At 34.6% G+C, this 16,759-nt stretch overlaps 3 protein-coding genes across 3 annotated transcripts; 2 read left to right on the top strand and 1 right to left on the bottom strand.

Annotated features, from left to right (window-relative positions):
- Positions 1 to 702: 702 nt before the first annotated feature.
- On the bottom strand, positions 703 to 2,038 carry LOC111483059 (protein EXORDIUM-like 2). The gene has a single exon (XM_023129170.1). It carries the CDS (start codon positions 1,987 to 1,989, stop codon positions 1,066 to 1,068), a length of 924 nt encoding a protein of 307 aa, XP_022984938.1. The 5' UTR covers positions 1,990 to 2,038; the 3' UTR covers positions 703 to 1,065.
- An 8,815-nt stretch (positions 2,039 to 10,853) lies between these two features.
- On the top strand, positions 10,854 to 13,588 carry LOC111482949 (ribonuclease 2-like). The gene is made up of 8 exons (XM_023128998.1): positions 10,854 to 11,113; positions 11,221 to 11,249; positions 11,347 to 11,420; positions 12,172 to 12,273; positions 12,399 to 12,402; positions 12,486 to 12,577; positions 13,102 to 13,266; positions 13,347 to 13,588. Exons 1-8 carry the CDS (start codon positions 10,896 to 10,898, stop codon positions 13,464 to 13,466), a joined length of 804 nt encoding a protein of 267 aa, XP_022984766.1. The 5' UTR covers positions 10,854 to 10,895; the 3' UTR covers positions 13,467 to 13,588.
- Positions 13,589 to 14,404: 816 nt separating this feature from the next.
- LOC111483248 (ribonuclease 2-like) lies at positions 14,405 to 16,759 on the top strand. The gene is made up of 9 exons (XM_023129392.1): positions 14,405 to 14,604; positions 14,709 to 14,737; positions 14,838 to 14,911; positions 15,004 to 15,105; positions 15,401 to 15,404; positions 15,485 to 15,576; positions 15,819 to 15,983; positions 16,136 to 16,205; positions 16,459 to 16,759. The coding sequence occupies exons 1-9, from the start codon at positions 14,405 to 14,407 to the stop codon at positions 16,515 to 16,517; spliced, it is 795 nt and encodes a 264-aa protein (XP_022985160.1). The 3' UTR covers positions 16,518 to 16,759.

Raw genomic sequence — 16,759 nt, 5'->3', positions numbered from 1 at the left:
CCCAAAGGAGAATGAATTGTGCAATCCCACATCTGTTGGAGAGGGGAACAAAACATTCTTTATAAGGGATGTGAAAACCTCTCTCTAGCAGATGCGTTTTAAAACTTAAGGGGGGAAGCCCATAAGGAAAAGCACAAAGAGGATAATATCTGCTAGTGGTGAGTTTGAATCGTGACAAATGGTATTAGAGTAAGACACTAGGTGGCGTGCTAGCTAGGATGGTGAGTCTCGAAGGGGGTGAACATTGGGTGGTATGCCAGCGAGGATGCTGAGCCTCTAAGGGAGGGTGGATTGTGTGATCCACATCGATTGGAGTGAGAAATGAGTGTCAGTGCCAACAAGGACACTAGGCCCTGAAGAGAGGGTGGATTGTGAGATCCAACATCGGTTGGAGAGGGGCACAGAGTGTGGAAACCATTCCCGACCGACACATTTTAAAACATTGTGGACAATATTTGCAAGCCTAAAGAGCAAAGCTTGTGCGGTTAGTGTAAATACACTAACCTCTTAGATACTTCAGAAGTAAATTCAGTAGTAATTATTACATATCTAAAACTTTTCCAAAAGCTGATGGATATAAAAAAGAAAATTGAAACTCCATATGTTTGTTTAACGAATTATCTTTTAAATGCTGTGTCCACTAAATTTAAAAAATAATGATTCCATAAGTTCTTTATCCCACATTTAATCATTGCCTTAGTATCAGATAGAATACCATTTTTTTTATTACCATCAAATATCAAATCTTTTCCACTGTATTCCCATCATTAATCTACTTTATTCTCATTACCAAACACTCCTAAATTCCCCACTTGAAGCATCTTTTTAAACTCTTTTTTTTTCTTTCCATTTAATTAAAGTTTGCATTATTTATATTTCTCATTCCCTGTCCATTTTTCAAAATACAAATTTTTACATGACCACCAAAACGACAGCGTTTCATCCATTCCCCAACCGTACGGCACCCGAACCCATTATCGTGGATCATATGTTTTTTACTCATTATATTATATATACAAAGGAAAGAACACAATCCACCGCCACGTGTCGTCTTCATCAGCCACTTCACACCATTGTCTTACACGTAGACGACTGGGGGTCCCACATCGCCGGGAGTAGATACTTCCGTCCGTTAACTCCATGGACATTGAAACTGGCTCCGGTCACCTTGTCAACCAGAACCTGACCTGGGTAACCCGGGTAGGCTCCGGACCCGAACAACCCGGTGCAGGCTGACACAGCTTCCAGCGGCGCCGTTGGTGGGCCCTGAAAGTACCCATCGTTGAAAGGATTCGTTACAGTTCCTGCCAAAACGGTGGCCAAATTGATTATCATTCCATCGACACCGACGTCGCCGTTGGGGGCGATCAATGGCGGCGTCTGTGGACCGTAAATAGGCTGATGGAACGGCCAGGCGCAGTACCCAGGGCACTGAGATTCCGAGTTTCCAACCCATACATAAGCGGTTCGTGCGCTTCTCCGACCCACCGGAACCGACCCATGAGTACCGCACCGGCTACGGCAGAATCCATCGACGGCAACATCCTTCGCCGTCAGCACCACGTTTACTGAATTCAACTGATTGACCTTGGTCGCCAACGCCCTAAGATGCAGGTTCTTCAGATTTTTCCCCAAAGTGTAAGCCTCGTGAAGAATCTGCTTCCCAACAATGAGATTCGACGACCCACCCTTGTATTTCTCCGTCGTCTTCCACCAGAGAGACGCCGACGGCGCCGGAGCACGTGAATAGCTTAGAGATTGAATGAAATCGACGATTACAGAGCGCTGTGAAGATGTGAATCGGCCGTACCATATCAAATTGACGGTGATATTCCCTTTCAGAAGAGCACCCTTGTGGTATTCGAGCACCAAAGGCTGTTGCTCGACGATCGCCGCCGGTCCCCGGCTGAGACCAGGAGCGGCGGCGGCAGAGGAGAGGAAGAAAAACAGAGTGAAACAGAGAGTGGCACGATGGTAAATAGAAGCCATGTTCAGGGCAAAGTTGGAAGAAGATAAATAGATATTGGATATTGGATTGAAAGGAAGGAAATGGGTATTCGTATTTATAGTGGGAAGCATTTGGACATGAAGAAAGGCGACAGCTGTAAGGGTAACACATGCGTCACGGTCAAGGAGAAACGTGGACGATTTGGATTGGTCCGTTAGGTTGGTCAAAAGAAGTTGCCAGGCTGTGACGGGGAGGACTTACAGGACTTATAATGAGACGCGTGACGGGTGATTCTTCCAGTTACTAGGCGTGTGACTCTCACGTGCCTCCTGACTTGGGTTACGGAATCTGACGTGGCATCAGACGTGGTGGTAATCTGATCTCTCCCCTTCCCTCGTGTGCCTTCTAATCCGTCCACGTAGCTTCTTCTCTTACTCTATTTTTCCCTCCTTTTTTTTTTTTGCTTATTATTTTAGTATAATCTTAAAATTTTCTAATTATATATATTTTGAATAAATTAAATTATAAATTTAGTTTATTTTATTCGAAAACAATAGTAAAAAGGTAATAGAGATTAACATGAAATTCAAAGTTTGAAAAAGAATTAAAAATGAATAAATAAATAAATAAAAAATGGAATAAGGACAAAAAATGAAAACCCGTGGGGGACCAGGTGTCCCCCAAAAGGGCAAGATGGGTAGCGTATAAGGGAGGGCCATGGGCAGCAGGCCCTATAATTGGATGGCGTCACGGAAGGTTGAGATATTTATTTTAAAAAAAATATATAATTAATTAAAATATTAAAAAAATACGAAGGGCTCGAAAATCGAGAGGGGTTTGGTTCTGGTACGTACACTGACACTGCACTGAAAGGATTAATTTGATTAATTTTAAGTCACGCGTGACCTGTCTTTATTTCTTTTTTATTTTTATTTTTACATTTCTTAAATATTTTTTTTTAATAAATTAATAAAAATACATTTTATTTTGTATTTAAACTAATTTTTTAATAATATCCTCGTAAATTATCTACAAGTATTTAATATTATTTTAAAAAATTTATGATTATTTTTATATTTAATTAGTATTAGTGGGCTGAGTGTTTAGGGCACCCCTAGAAAAGTAGAAAATAAAAAAGGTGTGGGGCTTTATCCATTTCCTATTTTAGGCTTCTGAGTTTATCTTCCATTCTTACTTTTTGGGTATTAAATATCTGTCCACCACTTACTATTTACCTTTTATTAAATTCAATTCTTCTATAAAATATACATTGAAAATTCAACTCATTTTTATTATATATTCAAATACTTTATTAAAATATAACTAAAGTAACAACAGAATATTGCTAAATTCTTTTTATTATATCGTCTACATTGAAATCTCTAAACAATAATTAATTTTAAATTTTAAAAAAGGAATTTTTGTAATTTAGAAACTAATTTGGAAAGGGATGTAATTATTATAAACAAAATGTACGTTGTGTGTTGAATTTTATAAAATTAGGGATATTTTGGGAAATGGAAATTGTGAATTGGGTGGGTGGGAGGTATTATACAGTGCGGGAGGGTCCACGCAAAGTTTAAATGGATGGGCGGCTTCATTCTTACATAAACCCTAACTTTCGGCCTTTTTCCATTGCGTGGGGTCGGTGCCGGCCCACTATATGAGTGTCCGCATCTGAATATTCCCTTTTCACCCACATTTCTTGGGAAGAAAAAAAAAAAAAGTATTAATTCAAATTTATTATTTTATATTTTGTAATGAGTTTGTCTTCGTCCCATTGACTCGAAGAATGGGAAACGGAGTTATAAGAGATTACATTCTCTATTCTCGTCTTGCGTTATGTATGTATATACATAACATGATATAATATTTTTTAATTAAATATTATTTAAGTTTATTAGAATTTTTTAGGTTTCTTTAAAAAAAATTATATTGAAAATTTTAATATAATATAAAATTGGGTAATAATAAATATGAAATTGAATTAAATTTGAAGTTTAAAAATGAGGAACATCAAATAGAAATAAGTTCAAAATCATGTGATAAATATGGCTATGAACGAAAGTACAAATTTAAAAATAAAATTGATGGGAAAAAAAAAAAAAAAAAAAGGTGAAAAATGAGATTTACCGGTGGATTTACCGTCGGGGTTAGTTTGGGTAATAGAGAGCAAGCAGTAAAAAAACGAGGCCATATTTTGAAATTGGGTGGGGCCCAGTCCATAGGGCCGACAAGATGGTTTGGAAATTCCACGTCGTCTTGATTTGACTCTTTTTGGAAAAAAAAAAGTTTATTACAGTGAACACGTGGAATTAAGTTTTAACTACTCCCTTTGGCCTACCATTCCACGTCATGTCGTCCTCAAATTTGATTAAAATAGCCTCTAAAATAATAATTTTTATATTATTACTATTATTATTTTAAAATAAATAAATTTAAAAATTCAACGAAAATAGAATAGAAGAGAAATTATTTTGATTAAATTAGTAGAATGCCTAATTTGAGTATGCATTTCAAAATTCCAAATAATTGTTTTAGGAAACTAATTAATCCCTTTACCTAACTTCTCTATAACCTCATCTAAATTCATCCATTATTAAACCCTAATTTGAGTGCCTCCGTTATTAATAGTCAAGCACTTCATGTCACACACGCTCTTATGCACGTTTTTATATAGAAGATTCGTTCGAAGAAATCGTCACAATATGTTATTTCCTCTTTCGTATTTTAAGAAATCGTCACAATAATTTTAAAAATATAATACTTAAAAATTTATTATTTAAACGATCGGGATAGATGGTTACAATTTTGGAGTTCTTTTTTTAATATAAGAAATTCACGTTGTTTTTCTTTTGATTGTCACGTCTATATGATAGTATTTTGATTTGCATTATTTTCCGTTTGATTCCGACGTGAACCTTAATTCGTGTAATATAAAGGAGGAGTCTGGGGCCGAGCCAATGCGAAAAACTGCCGACAGAAAAGGTCACATCGTTGACTGCTAAATTATTTGTGTACAACTCAAATTCTATCTCTTAAAAATCAACCCTTCACCTAATTGAAATGATTTTAGGTTTTGTTGGTATCATTGATTCAATGTAGGACTACCCTACCATTCTTTTCTAAACCCACCCTTTTGACCTCTTCTTTTCACACTTTTGGCCTCCCATTTCCGGGCACCTACCTACGCTTCCCTACCATTTAACGTAAAATTTCTCAAATTTTAAGTAGCCGATCAACGTAAAATTGCTTCAAGCTAATCACATTTAGCTTTAGAGTTATAACGATTGAGTCGGTGAAAAAATGTGTATCTTGTTAATATAGATCATAACTCTAAATTCTTTTAAGTAGTTTTTAATCATATTCATCATTTACACCCTCTACACTAGGCCAAGTCATTCGGCTCGACCTTGCCTCTGCTCGAGCCCAAGGTCTCTCAATATAACGTTGCATCTCATCTTGTCATCTCGATCCCCATTAACATGGTTTACATGTCTTTACGTCATCCCGAGTCTCAAGATATCGTCGGTCATCACAACTCGTTCGATCATGCCATCGAGAACAAGTCTTCATGTCGCTCATCTCATCGAGACTTTTCGAACATCCATCTATCCGGGTTCTATCAAGGCCTTAGGCCTCCCGTGCCCATGCCGTGTCATTTACAAATACCGTACTGGATAGCGGGTGTATGTAGCAACCTCCAACACGCGGGGCGGGGCGCAATATCGGCACACCCATACCGTCCAAATTTGTCCTTGAAAAACCCATTTCAAAGAAAGTCGTCTGAAACACTCATCTCAGCACACTCGCTCACACTATGACACACGTATGTGCCACAACATAGCTCACTTAGGCCGACATAAGATATTTTTTAAACTTTATCTAAAATTCCACATATTCTAAAATAAAAATTTAATAACTTAAGCTTCATTTAATAAACATTTTAAATAAAGTGTAATTAAATCTTTTTATAATTTATTGACTCTAAAAAAACAAAAATTGGATTTTTTAAAATTTTATGAAAGAAATAAATAGAAGAAATTAATTAAATAATTGAGGGACAAGAATGTGAGAAAGTCTAAACCTATATTTCAAAGATTTGGATAATTATTGGTTCATATTTCCTTTTGAGTCTACCAAATTTGACCTTTTTCAACATAAATAAATAAATAAAATTTCTAAATATTATATTTAAAATAAAGCAATATTCGAGATAATAGTAAAATAAAAATGATGTTATTTAATTTTGTACAAATTAATATTATAAATTAAAGTGATCAGATTTAGTAATGTGTGTATAAACTTTATTTCCTAAAAAAAGTTAAATGAATTATAATTATTTTAAAAAAAGCTTCCAAAAAGAAAAACATTAAATGAATTTAAAATAAAAAAGTGCAGCCAAAAGTGAGAATATATATTATATATAATATTTTTAAATCACAAATGTGTCCAAATTCTATCCATTAAAATTTCGAGGCTTTTAATTATTAATATTTATTTAAAATTAGACCAAAATTTTTATTTTAATATATTGGGTTCAGTTGATGCTTAATAAATAAAAGAATTAATTAATTAATTATATTTAATACATGATTCTTGCTTAACCAATGCCCTAGCAATGAGCTGGATGCCAATACACTTTATTTATATATCTGAAAATTTTATATTCTAGTATGGTCCAACTACAAAAATTATGATTTTTTTTTAATGAAATATTTTATAATTAAAAATTTGTTCTATCCCTATCATTTTTAATTTTAATTACATTAAAAATCTCCCGAGGTTACTTAATCTAGAATCGCTCAAAATCAAGCACGTTTAATTTTGAAATTTCTATGATTGAGTCACTGTAAAAAAAGTTGTACCTTGTTGGTATATGTAGTAATTACTCTTATTCAGATGTGGTATCGACTCATTCACGAACATTGTGAGATCAAGAATTTTTTTTTTTAATTTAAATATAAACGTTTAAGAATTTAAATATGACCCACATTAGGTCGAGGATAAGTGGCAAGCATTAACGGGAGTGTCGCATTCTAAGTTAGAATAAATGTCAATTTTTGTGGGGATTAATGAATAAATTTAGATGGTATGTACCTAAAGTACATTTATTTGTAAACCCTAAGGATGTTGAAACGACAAGAATCTTGCTGTCGTCCCACTTGGCTTAGGCCATAGCTAATCCACATTAGCAGCTGTTCATGAATCATTCATAACCTAACTTCCCCATATCCACCAATAATGTTATTCATTTTTAGAACTTGCATTATTCATTCAACTTCTCAACCACACAACTACTTTCTACAATTAACTTCCCTAGTTTTCGATTCAATTTCTAGGTTTTATAAGTCTGATTTTTCATCGTCTCGAGAAATTTTTTGGTGTAAGAGTAAAGTGTGTGGGTTATAACGACCCATACCCAGAATTCGGAATCTGAATTCAACACTTGTGTGTCTCGATATTCTCCTGCATCTCCTACGACATGGTCACGTTCCTTACTTTTTGCTTGTAAGAGTGAAGATTATTTCCACAGACTAACACGAATTCTTTTAGCATGGTTTGTGTGTCGGAAAATTTTTAAAAAAGTCGTCCAACGTAGAATTACTCTAAGCAAAACAATTGAGTTTTAGATCTCGTCTCGGTTCATTTATGTATCATTCTTTCAATCGAGTGTCACAAAAGCTAAATTACTTGATTATCACAGAATATATGGACTAAATTGTTACCTGTTTATAATTGGTTATTAATTATATAAGTCCCATCAACAAATTGTGCTCGGGAATCATTATGGTATGATGTACCTAGTCAACATCATTAATGTCTCCAAATTACATATGACTTCTATGTTCATTGTACCATTCATTTACACCTTTTATCATTTCATATTCTAATAGAAAAATCATACCTAATAAATATTTGTTTGATACAATGAAAAATTATATTCTAAAAGCTCGTTTGATAATAAAAAATGACAACGAAATCCGATTATTAGTAGATGTTATTTATTTTGGCCCGTTACATATTACCATCAGTCTTACAATTATAAAACAAATATGATATTTTCATACTTTTATAAGTAATGTTTTGTTCTCTTCTCCCACCGTGCGATCGCACAAAACTATTTTAATTGATCACTTTCATGTAATAAATTATGGTGAGTTGGAAGCAGACCAGCCGTCAACAATCGTACTCTTATGACAGCAGAACATTAATTATGTGACATTTATTCTAATTATGTGACATTAATTATGAAAATTGAATATATATATTTTTTAATTTCTGATTTTTATATATTTAAATGTGAAGTATTTTTTTAAATCTAAATTCAAAAGAAAATTGCCAAATTCAATCATGGGCTGGCCCAACATTTATATATATATATATATATAATATATGGTCTTAACTCCATTAACTTGATCCACTAATTAAATTTTAAATTAAAACGAAAGCAATTTTAGAATGGTAATCGCATTTTAAAAAATGAAATCAATTTAAATAATATTTTAGAACGGTCATAATTGTAAAAAAAAAATTGTGCAAACGAGTATGACATGAACGGGTAGGTCTTATCTATCAAATTGTCACGTTAATTAAATAACATATGGAAAATTTTTAGGTTGGATAGATAAACCCTCGGGTTCGATGACGCCTCTATTATTAAATCATAAGAGGATATTCCATTGTATATTACGGAGATTTTAACTATTAAAATACTTCATTTTATTTTAATATTGGTATTTTTCAAATCTCTAAATTTCTCTTGTAAGTGTTGAATCGAGAACTTGACCAATCTAAACTACTTAACTCATAAAGAACGGGTTGGGTTGGGTTGAGTTTTTAGAAAATTGAAAATTGGGGTTGATTTGCAGGTTGACAATGTTTTGATCGGATCAACCTGACTTACTCGAAAATAGGGTTACGACTCAATTCTTCCTGTTAAGGATATTTAGTAATAAATTATAGTTTACCATATATATTATATTTGATATTTTATTATAAGGCAAATATCTAATATTTGCCTTATTATCATAGGTATCTTTCTATTTATTGTTATTTCCATTTATTACTATTTTCATATCCTTGTAATTCATTTGATTATAAATAAGATAACTTTCACTCTGATATTTGCCTTATTATCAGAGGTATCTTTCCATTTATTACTATTTCCATATTCTTGTAATTTATTTGATTATAAATAAGATAACTTTCACACCATTTAGGTGTGGTGGATTATGCAAACATTCACACTTCCCTACTTTTAAAATTAGAATGAAAATTAAGAATATATGACTTTTGTAATCGACCTTAGTGATGCATTGTAAATAAATAAGATTTTTTAAAATAACTAAAAAAAGACAAAACTAACTTAAAAATAGATGATTGGGTTGAGTTAGATTGTGACCTCAGCAACTCAACCAACTCGATACGACAATAATACTTTGTTTTTTTGTATTTTACCATCTACCATTAATCCAATTGAAGTTCAACAATATATATATATATATATATATATATATATTAAGATAATGTATTAATCCACCAAATCAAGCAAGGAGTAGTAAATAGTGTCACATGCATGTATGAGACTTAACATATATTAAAATGTATATTAAAAAAATCCCAATTGATTAATGATGGTAGCAATTGGACAACGTGGTTATTTAAATATAATATTCTAGTATGCATCATATGTATATTATAATATCATACAACATTACCTAATCTTCACTATTAAATAGCAATCACCAACGTGGTTACTTACCGTGTAACGGCTCACGCCTAGGATTTAGAATCTGAATTCGGCACCCGATGACCTGACCTTGCATTCTCCTGCAACATGGTCACGTCCGATGACCTCGCATCCCCCTGCATCTCCTACGTTACCTATTCCTCGCTTCTTAAGAGTGAAAATTATCCTCACAAATCAATAAGGGTCATTCCAGCATGTTTTGACCTCACTCACATGAATCTTAGAAAAAAATTTAAGAGGTTACCCGACATAGAATTGCTGAAAGTAAAGAACATTTAATCATGGAGTTCCTATGATTGAGTCACTGAAAAGAAACGTACACCTTGTGGTGTATGTAGTAACTTTCATTTCTTTTAAAACTTTTTTAGTCATCCTATCGTCAAAATCGCTCTTATTCGAACGTAGTCTCAGATTATTCATGTATCTCTTTTTTACTCAAGCATCACATACTTGTTTTAAAGTGATTTTAAGAGTGAAAACTAATCTCACAACCAACCGAAGATTCCTTTTAATATGTTGTCATCACTCACATGCTCCTTAAAAACATCAAAAGAGTTCGGATTTTGTACATTATTAAATTGACTTGGTAAGACGATAAGACAACCCATGAAGAGTACTTCCCATATGCCTTTTATCTTCTTCCTTGTTTTTTTTTGTAGTGAGTGCCAACATGTTTTAGATCCATACCCTTCATTTAAATACAAACACACCCCATCACCTTTTATTAATTTTGGATCCCATCAAATTAATTATTTGCATATTTTCATTACGATTGATTGATTTTTTTATTAAAATATTAAGATACGCGCGTAAAAAATTTGAATCTGGCAATTTTAGAAATGGTACATACATGTGTAGGCATATCGTTAATAAATTTTATTTTATTATATATATATAATATTTTTATTTTGAGAATTTATAAGAAGTAAAAGATGAATACATGAATGAACCGAGACCACATCCAAATGATAATGATCTTTATTTCTTGACCTACTTCAATACAAGTACGTAACGTGCGATTTGGTGGAAAAATACATACCTTAATCTAATAATACAATTAGAACAGAAGGACAATTATACCCATTAAAACTACCAAAATGACATCAAATACCCTCGTCCCATATTCTTGATAAGTATAAGAATGGACAACCGAGTTTGAGCACATCACCACCTTCCTTTCCATATTTAAAAAAAATGGCTTCTTTCTACATTAAATCCAACCCCATGGTGGTGGCGCCGGCGGTGTTTCTTCTTCTTGCTCTTCAACTAGTGGCGGTGGTACTTGCGGCGGAGACTCCAAGCGGCGGCGGCGGACAGAAGGAATTTGACTACTTTGTGTTGGCTCTTCAATGGCCAGCTACTTCTTGCAAGAACACTGGGAAGTGTTGCCCGGCCAATGGTTGCTGCCGTGGGTGAGATTTTGTCTCCGATCTTAAGCTTGATCCAGACGTTGACTTTTGAAAGCTGACTTTTTTTGTGTTTTCTCTGTGTTTGAATATTTTGTTTGTCAACTGTCTAGAGCTGACTCTCCCACTGAATTTACAATCCGTAAGTGGAAAACTAAGCCCTCTAAGGTTTGGAATTTGGGTTGAATTTGGATGTTTTGTGTATTAAGATCTGAAAAGTTTGTGTTTGAATGTGACAGATGGGTTATGGCCTCAGTATAATGAGAAAGGATGGCCATCTTGTTGCACTGATGCAGTCTTCAATCAAAATGAGGTCTCTCTCTCTCTCTCGAACTCGAACTAGAACGAGTATAACAAATGGTTCTACAATTGTTTGCACTGATAATATGTTAACAGTCTAAGTTCACCGCTAGTAGATATTGTTATCCACTCTAGCCCGTTACATATCGTCGTCAACCTCACAATTTTGAAATGCGTCTTTTAGGGACGAGTTTTTACACCCTTATAAGAAATGATTCATTTTCCTCTTCAACCGATGTGAGATCTCACAATTCACCTCCTTTTGGGAGCTAGCGTCCTCGCTGGCACACTACTCGATGTCTAGCTCTGATATCATTTGTAACAGCCCAAGCCTACTGCTAGCACATATTGTCCTCTTTTGACTTTCCTAGACTTCATCTTAAAGTTTTAAAACGCGTATGTTAGGGAGAGGTTTCCAAACCCTTATAAGAAATGTTTTGTTCTCCTCTTCAACCAAGGTGAGATCTCACAATCCACCCTCTTGGGGACCTAACGAGCTACCATTTGTAACAACTCAAGCCCACTGCTAGCAGATATTGTCCTATTTGAAATTTCCGTTTTGGACTTTCTCTTAAAATTTTAAAACACGAATGTTAGAAAGAGATTTTCATGCCCTTATAAGGAATGCAATCTCGAAACCAACAAAATTTTCTCTTACCCTTTACTAAACACAATTGCTTGAGTTCAACAATTAGTACAACAAATCAAACCCTTAATATTTAGAATGATTTAAGAATGATAATTAGTATCTTACCCATTTGCAGATTAGCTTGTTATCAGAAGATATTGAAAAGTATTGGCCAACCTATAGATGTGGTACTACATCCAACTGCCATGGTACCAAAGGATCATTTTGGGCTCATGAGGTTCATATCACTCTCTCTTTGTTCATCCTTAGCTCATCTATCAAACTTTGAGACTAATCCCAAATTCCTTTCCTTTTTCTCTTCTTCTTATATGATCGCCATATCAAATGCTACCATTGCTGCAGTATGGTCAGTTTCTTCTTTACTTCCAATCTTCTTGGAACTTGATATCTTGTTCTACTTAAATTCTAACCTAAACCCTCCATTTTCAGAGAAGCATGGGACCTGCGCAGCTCCTGTGATTGTCGGCGAATACGATTACTTCTTGACAACGCTCACCATCTTCTCCAAGTACAATGTTACAGTAAGTAATACATCTCTATTGGTACGAGATCTTTTGGGGAAGTTCAAAGCAAAGCTACGATAACTTATGCTCAAAATGGACAATATCATATAATTGTGGAGAGTCGTGATTACGAACATAGTATTAGAGTCATGCCTTAACTTAACTATGTCAATAAAATCCTCCCATGTCGAACAAAGAAGTTGTAAGCCTCGAAGGTGTAGTCAAGAGTGACTCAAGTGTCGAACAAGTGGTATACTTTGTTCTAGAACTCCAGAGAAGGAGTCGAGCCTCGATTAAGGGGAGGTTGTTCGAGGGCTCCATAGGCCTCAGGTGAGGTTCTATAGTGTACTTTGTTCGAAATACATCTTCGCTAGTATAAGGCCTTTTGAAAAGCCAGCTATTAGAGTTTATGCTCAAAGTGAACAATATCATATTATTATGGAGAGTCGTGGTTTCTATGGTTTTGGTTGTGGGTATTAAATTTGGTGTCTTTTTCGTTATGGGTATTAAATTTGGTGTCTTTTTCAATTTGTTTATACCAGAAAGCGCTGAGCGATGCTGGGTTCGTAGCTTCCAATACTGAGAAGTATCCACTAGGAGATGTGGTGGATGCAGTTAAGAATGCTACCAATTCAACTCCAAAGATTAGCTGTGCTAAAAAGGGGGCTGTCAAGGAGCTTTGGATATGCTTTGACAAGAACTTTGAGGTGTTCTTTGTGTTCATAAGAATCATATCTCATAAGCTTTTGGGTTGGATCAAATTGTTCATAGTTTTTGGTTGTTGCAGCCACGTGATTGTGATCTTGCCAATTCATGCCCCGAGTTTATTAAGCTCCCAACGTATGAGCCTCAGGGTGTGGTGGAGGGAGCTATTCCATGGATTGCTGATGCTGAAGAACTTATTTAACCTGTTTTTGAAGCTCAAATTGGATGATCCTTCTTGATGTCTAATTATCACTCTTTGAACTGAAAAAGAGAGAGATCTCTCCTTTCTTTTTGTAGTTTCAATGCTATGAACTTAACCTTTTCTTTTTCAAAGTCATATTCCATATAAGATATGTCTATCACTTATCTTTCTTGTCTTCAATTATGTCTTTTACTATTCCCATTATGTCTTTTACTATTCCAAAAGAAAATAAATGTTCTTTTCAACCAACGAGTAAGATAAACAACGAGTATATGACTGAAGTAAGACCATATTCGAACGAGAGCGATCTTGTAAAAACCTGTTACGTATCGTCGTTAATCTCATGGTTTAAACAAGTCTTTCACATTTAAACAGTGAAATGGGTACTCTTCCCGATACTGTCCTTTTTTGCCTTCTCTTCCTGGCTTCCCCTTCGGGTTTTTGGGTTTTCCCTTCTAGACTTCCCCATTACGTGTCTGTTATACTCATCCAAATACTATTCTCTTTGGACTTTTCCTTCCCGACTTTCCCTCGAGGTTTTTGAGTTTTCCCTTTTAGGATTTTCTATTACGAGTCGGGGAGGTTTACATACCCTTATAAAGAAAGCTTCGTTTCACACACCCTTATAATTTAAAAGAAATAAAAGTTACTATTTATGTTAATAAAAGATAACTATGTGGGCTATTTAATCAAAAGTGGACATTATTACTTAGAAGTATATATAGAAATATAAAAAGGTCACTCATTCCAATAAATGCTATTACAACATTTGAATTATTAAAGGTAGAGGGGAAAAAAATTCATTATTTATTTATTTTACTAAATATCTTTATTGAAAACACAAAATAAAATGACATTTTTACCCATCAAAACTACCAAAATTACATTAACCTTGTATAAGTACTTGGATTTGGAGAAAGAATAATAATAATAATAACATGGCTTCTTTCACGTTCAAAGCGGCGGCGCAGGTGGTGTTTATGGTTCTTGCTGTTACTCTTCCGCCGCAGGCGGTGGAGGGCCTCACCGTCGGCAAGGAGCAGAGGGAATTTGACTACTTTGTGTTGGCTCTTCAATGGCCAGGCTCTTCCTGCAGAAACGTAAGCATGTGCTGCCCCACCAATGGTTGCTGCCACCGGTGAGAGTTTCATCCATATTCTCGTAGTACCTGAAATGTTTCCGATCGTGTCGTGACCTTTTATTATCGAGCTAATGACGTTCTTGTTGTGCATGGCTCTCTAGAGCTGAATTGCCCGCAGAGTTTACAATCCGTAAGTGTGAAAGAAAAGAAGAAGCTTTTACTTTTTAACCTAACCCAACATGGTCCGTTCACCGCTAAGTAAAGAAAGTGTTTGAAAATGAGGCATGCAGATGGGCTTTGGCCTCAATATCAAGACAAAGGGTGGCCTTCATGTTGTACTAATGAAACCTTTAACGAAAATGAGGTTATTTTCTCTTACTCTTTCTCAAAATTAGGGTTTATTATACCAAAATATTGACGAACCTGTGAACCGTACTATTTCTTTAAACCTTGTAGGTTAGTTCCTTGTTTGAGGATCTTGAGCGCTACTGGCCAAGCTATCGGTGTGGTCTTGTGAGCAGCTGCAGTAACAGAAAAGGATCATTTTGGGCTCACCAGGTTCAAATCCTATAATTTTGGTTCACTAAGTTTGATTTAGGGCTATGAGTTATCAAACTCGATCAATCACGACAACCCATCTTAAAATTAAAATGTCGAGTTTGAAAATTCAGATAGCTAGATATTTACTTAAGTCAAATTTCAGGAGTCAAAAGTATATCTTTCCCGAGTCTCAATCTCTCTCGGTTGTTTCTTCCTTAGTTGAGTATGAAAATTCCGTGACTGAATCTCGAAATTCTCTCTTTTTCTCGGGTTATTATATGATGGGCCATATGACATGATACCTTTGATGCAGTATGGTATGTTTTTTTCTCCTTTCAAAAATATATTTTTGGGAGAAAAAAAAAACACATTTAAAATACAATTTATTTTTGTGCAGAGAAGCATGGAACATGTGGATCACCTGTAATCCTCCACCAATATGATTACTTCTTCACAACTCTCGCCCTTTTCTTTAACTACAATGTCACTGTAAGCTCTTATAAACCTCTCTCAAATGGGTGTTTATGTGTGCCTTCTTTTCGATGCATAGCTCGGGTAGTAATTCGCTGAAACAAACGAGAAATTATTGTAAGAATTCAGCCACGATCCCCACAAAAAGATACATAGAGAATTTTGATGATTGAAATAGGAGGTGAGAACGAGGACAGTAAAAGCTTTCTTGTTGTCTTTTATCTTCTACGATTATCGATTTTCGACTGTTAAAATCTCAGGAAGCTTTGGAGGAAGCTGACATTATAGCTTCAGATACCAAAAAGTATGGTATTGAGGATGTGTTTAGAGCTGTTCGGTCTGCTTTCAAAGCGAATCCAAAGATTACATGCGGTAAAAAAGGGATTATTAAGGAACTTCGTCTATGCTTTGATAAAGAATTCCAGGTATATATTACTTTTGTCTCTATAAAAACACCTTAGTTTGTTAAGCATGTCTGTATGTTTTTTCCGTAAAGGGTAACGGAAATGGGAGAGTACTTACTAGTTTCCATCCAATATTAACGATTTGAGGAACGTAAATCGTTTATTCATTGCAGCTAATCGATTGTGATGCTACAAAATCATGCCCCAAATTTGTTTCGCTCCCAGAATTTCATGAATTATCAAGTAAGTTTCTAATATTTCTTTTAAGTGTGCCTATCACATATGTATCATAGTTGGTATTTTTGTTAAATTATCACTATACCTGACTAAATAGAACACCGATGCTAAAATTGAAGAGATTAGAACGAAGATAACACATCTAATTCTTTGATAATACGACAGATTATTTCATTAAACGTCAATATTCAAATTAATAATGTACATATTTATGTAATTAAGGTTGCTTTCGTTTGCATTTATATTGTGTGTATTGCAGAGCCTGCCATGGTTAAGAGAGCAATTCCAAGAATGATTGATGTCGAAGCAATTATGTAGCTAAGTATAAAATTCAAGAGTACTTGAATTAATTTAGTGTAATAGTTAACTTGTTTGTCGAATAACAATTCACAAAAGTTTCCATCTTTGTCGGAAAACATTTCCATAATTTCAATCAACTTGAAAAAGAATAATTATTTTTCGATATATGTCTTAACCAGTTGAGCTTAAGAAGTACTAACGGGAAGGTTAGATTAGTGATGTCGGTGGACGAAGAGCTTACGAGAGGTGGTGTACCAGCG

This window comes from Cucurbita maxima, unplaced genomic scaffold (genome assembly GCF_002738345.1).
Source record: "Cucurbita maxima cultivar Rimu unplaced genomic scaffold, Cmax_1.0 Cma_Scf00008, whole genome shotgun sequence".
NCBI lineage: Eukaryota > Viridiplantae > Streptophyta > Magnoliopsida > Cucurbitales > Cucurbitaceae > Cucurbita > Cucurbita maxima.
Note: the sequence above shows the minus strand (reverse complement) of the source record. Positions and strands in the feature narration are given on the sequence as shown.

Bases quoted from the DNA above. Each gene is read 5' to 3' on its own strand.
- LOC111483059 (XM_023129170.1), bottom strand. From the start codon at position 1,989: ATGGCTTCTATTTACCATCGTGCCACTCTCTGTTTCACTCTGTTTTTC.
- LOC111482949 (XM_023128998.1), top strand. From the start codon at position 10,896: ATGGCTTCTTTCTACATTAAATCCAACCCCATGGTGGTGGCGCCGGCG. The intron at 11,250-11,346 runs GTAAGTGGAAAA...TGAATGTGACAG, and splicing joins TCCCACTGAATTTACAATCC to ATGGGTTATGGCCTCAGTAT. The intron at 12,578-13,101 runs GTAAGTAATACA...TGTTTATACCAG, and splicing joins TCTCCAAGTACAATGTTACA to AAAGCGCTGAGCGATGCTGG.
- LOC111483248 (XM_023129392.1), top strand. From the start codon at position 14,405: ATGGCTTCTTTCACGTTCAAAGCGGCGGCGCAGGTGGTGTTTATGGTT. The intron at 14,605-14,708 runs GTGAGAGTTTCA...ATGGCTCTCTAG, and splicing joins ACCAATGGTTGCTGCCACCG to AGCTGAATTGCCCGCAGAGT. The intron at 14,738-14,837 runs GTAAGTGTGAAA...TGAGGCATGCAG, and splicing joins GCCCGCAGAGTTTACAATCC to ATGGGCTTTGGCCTCAATAT.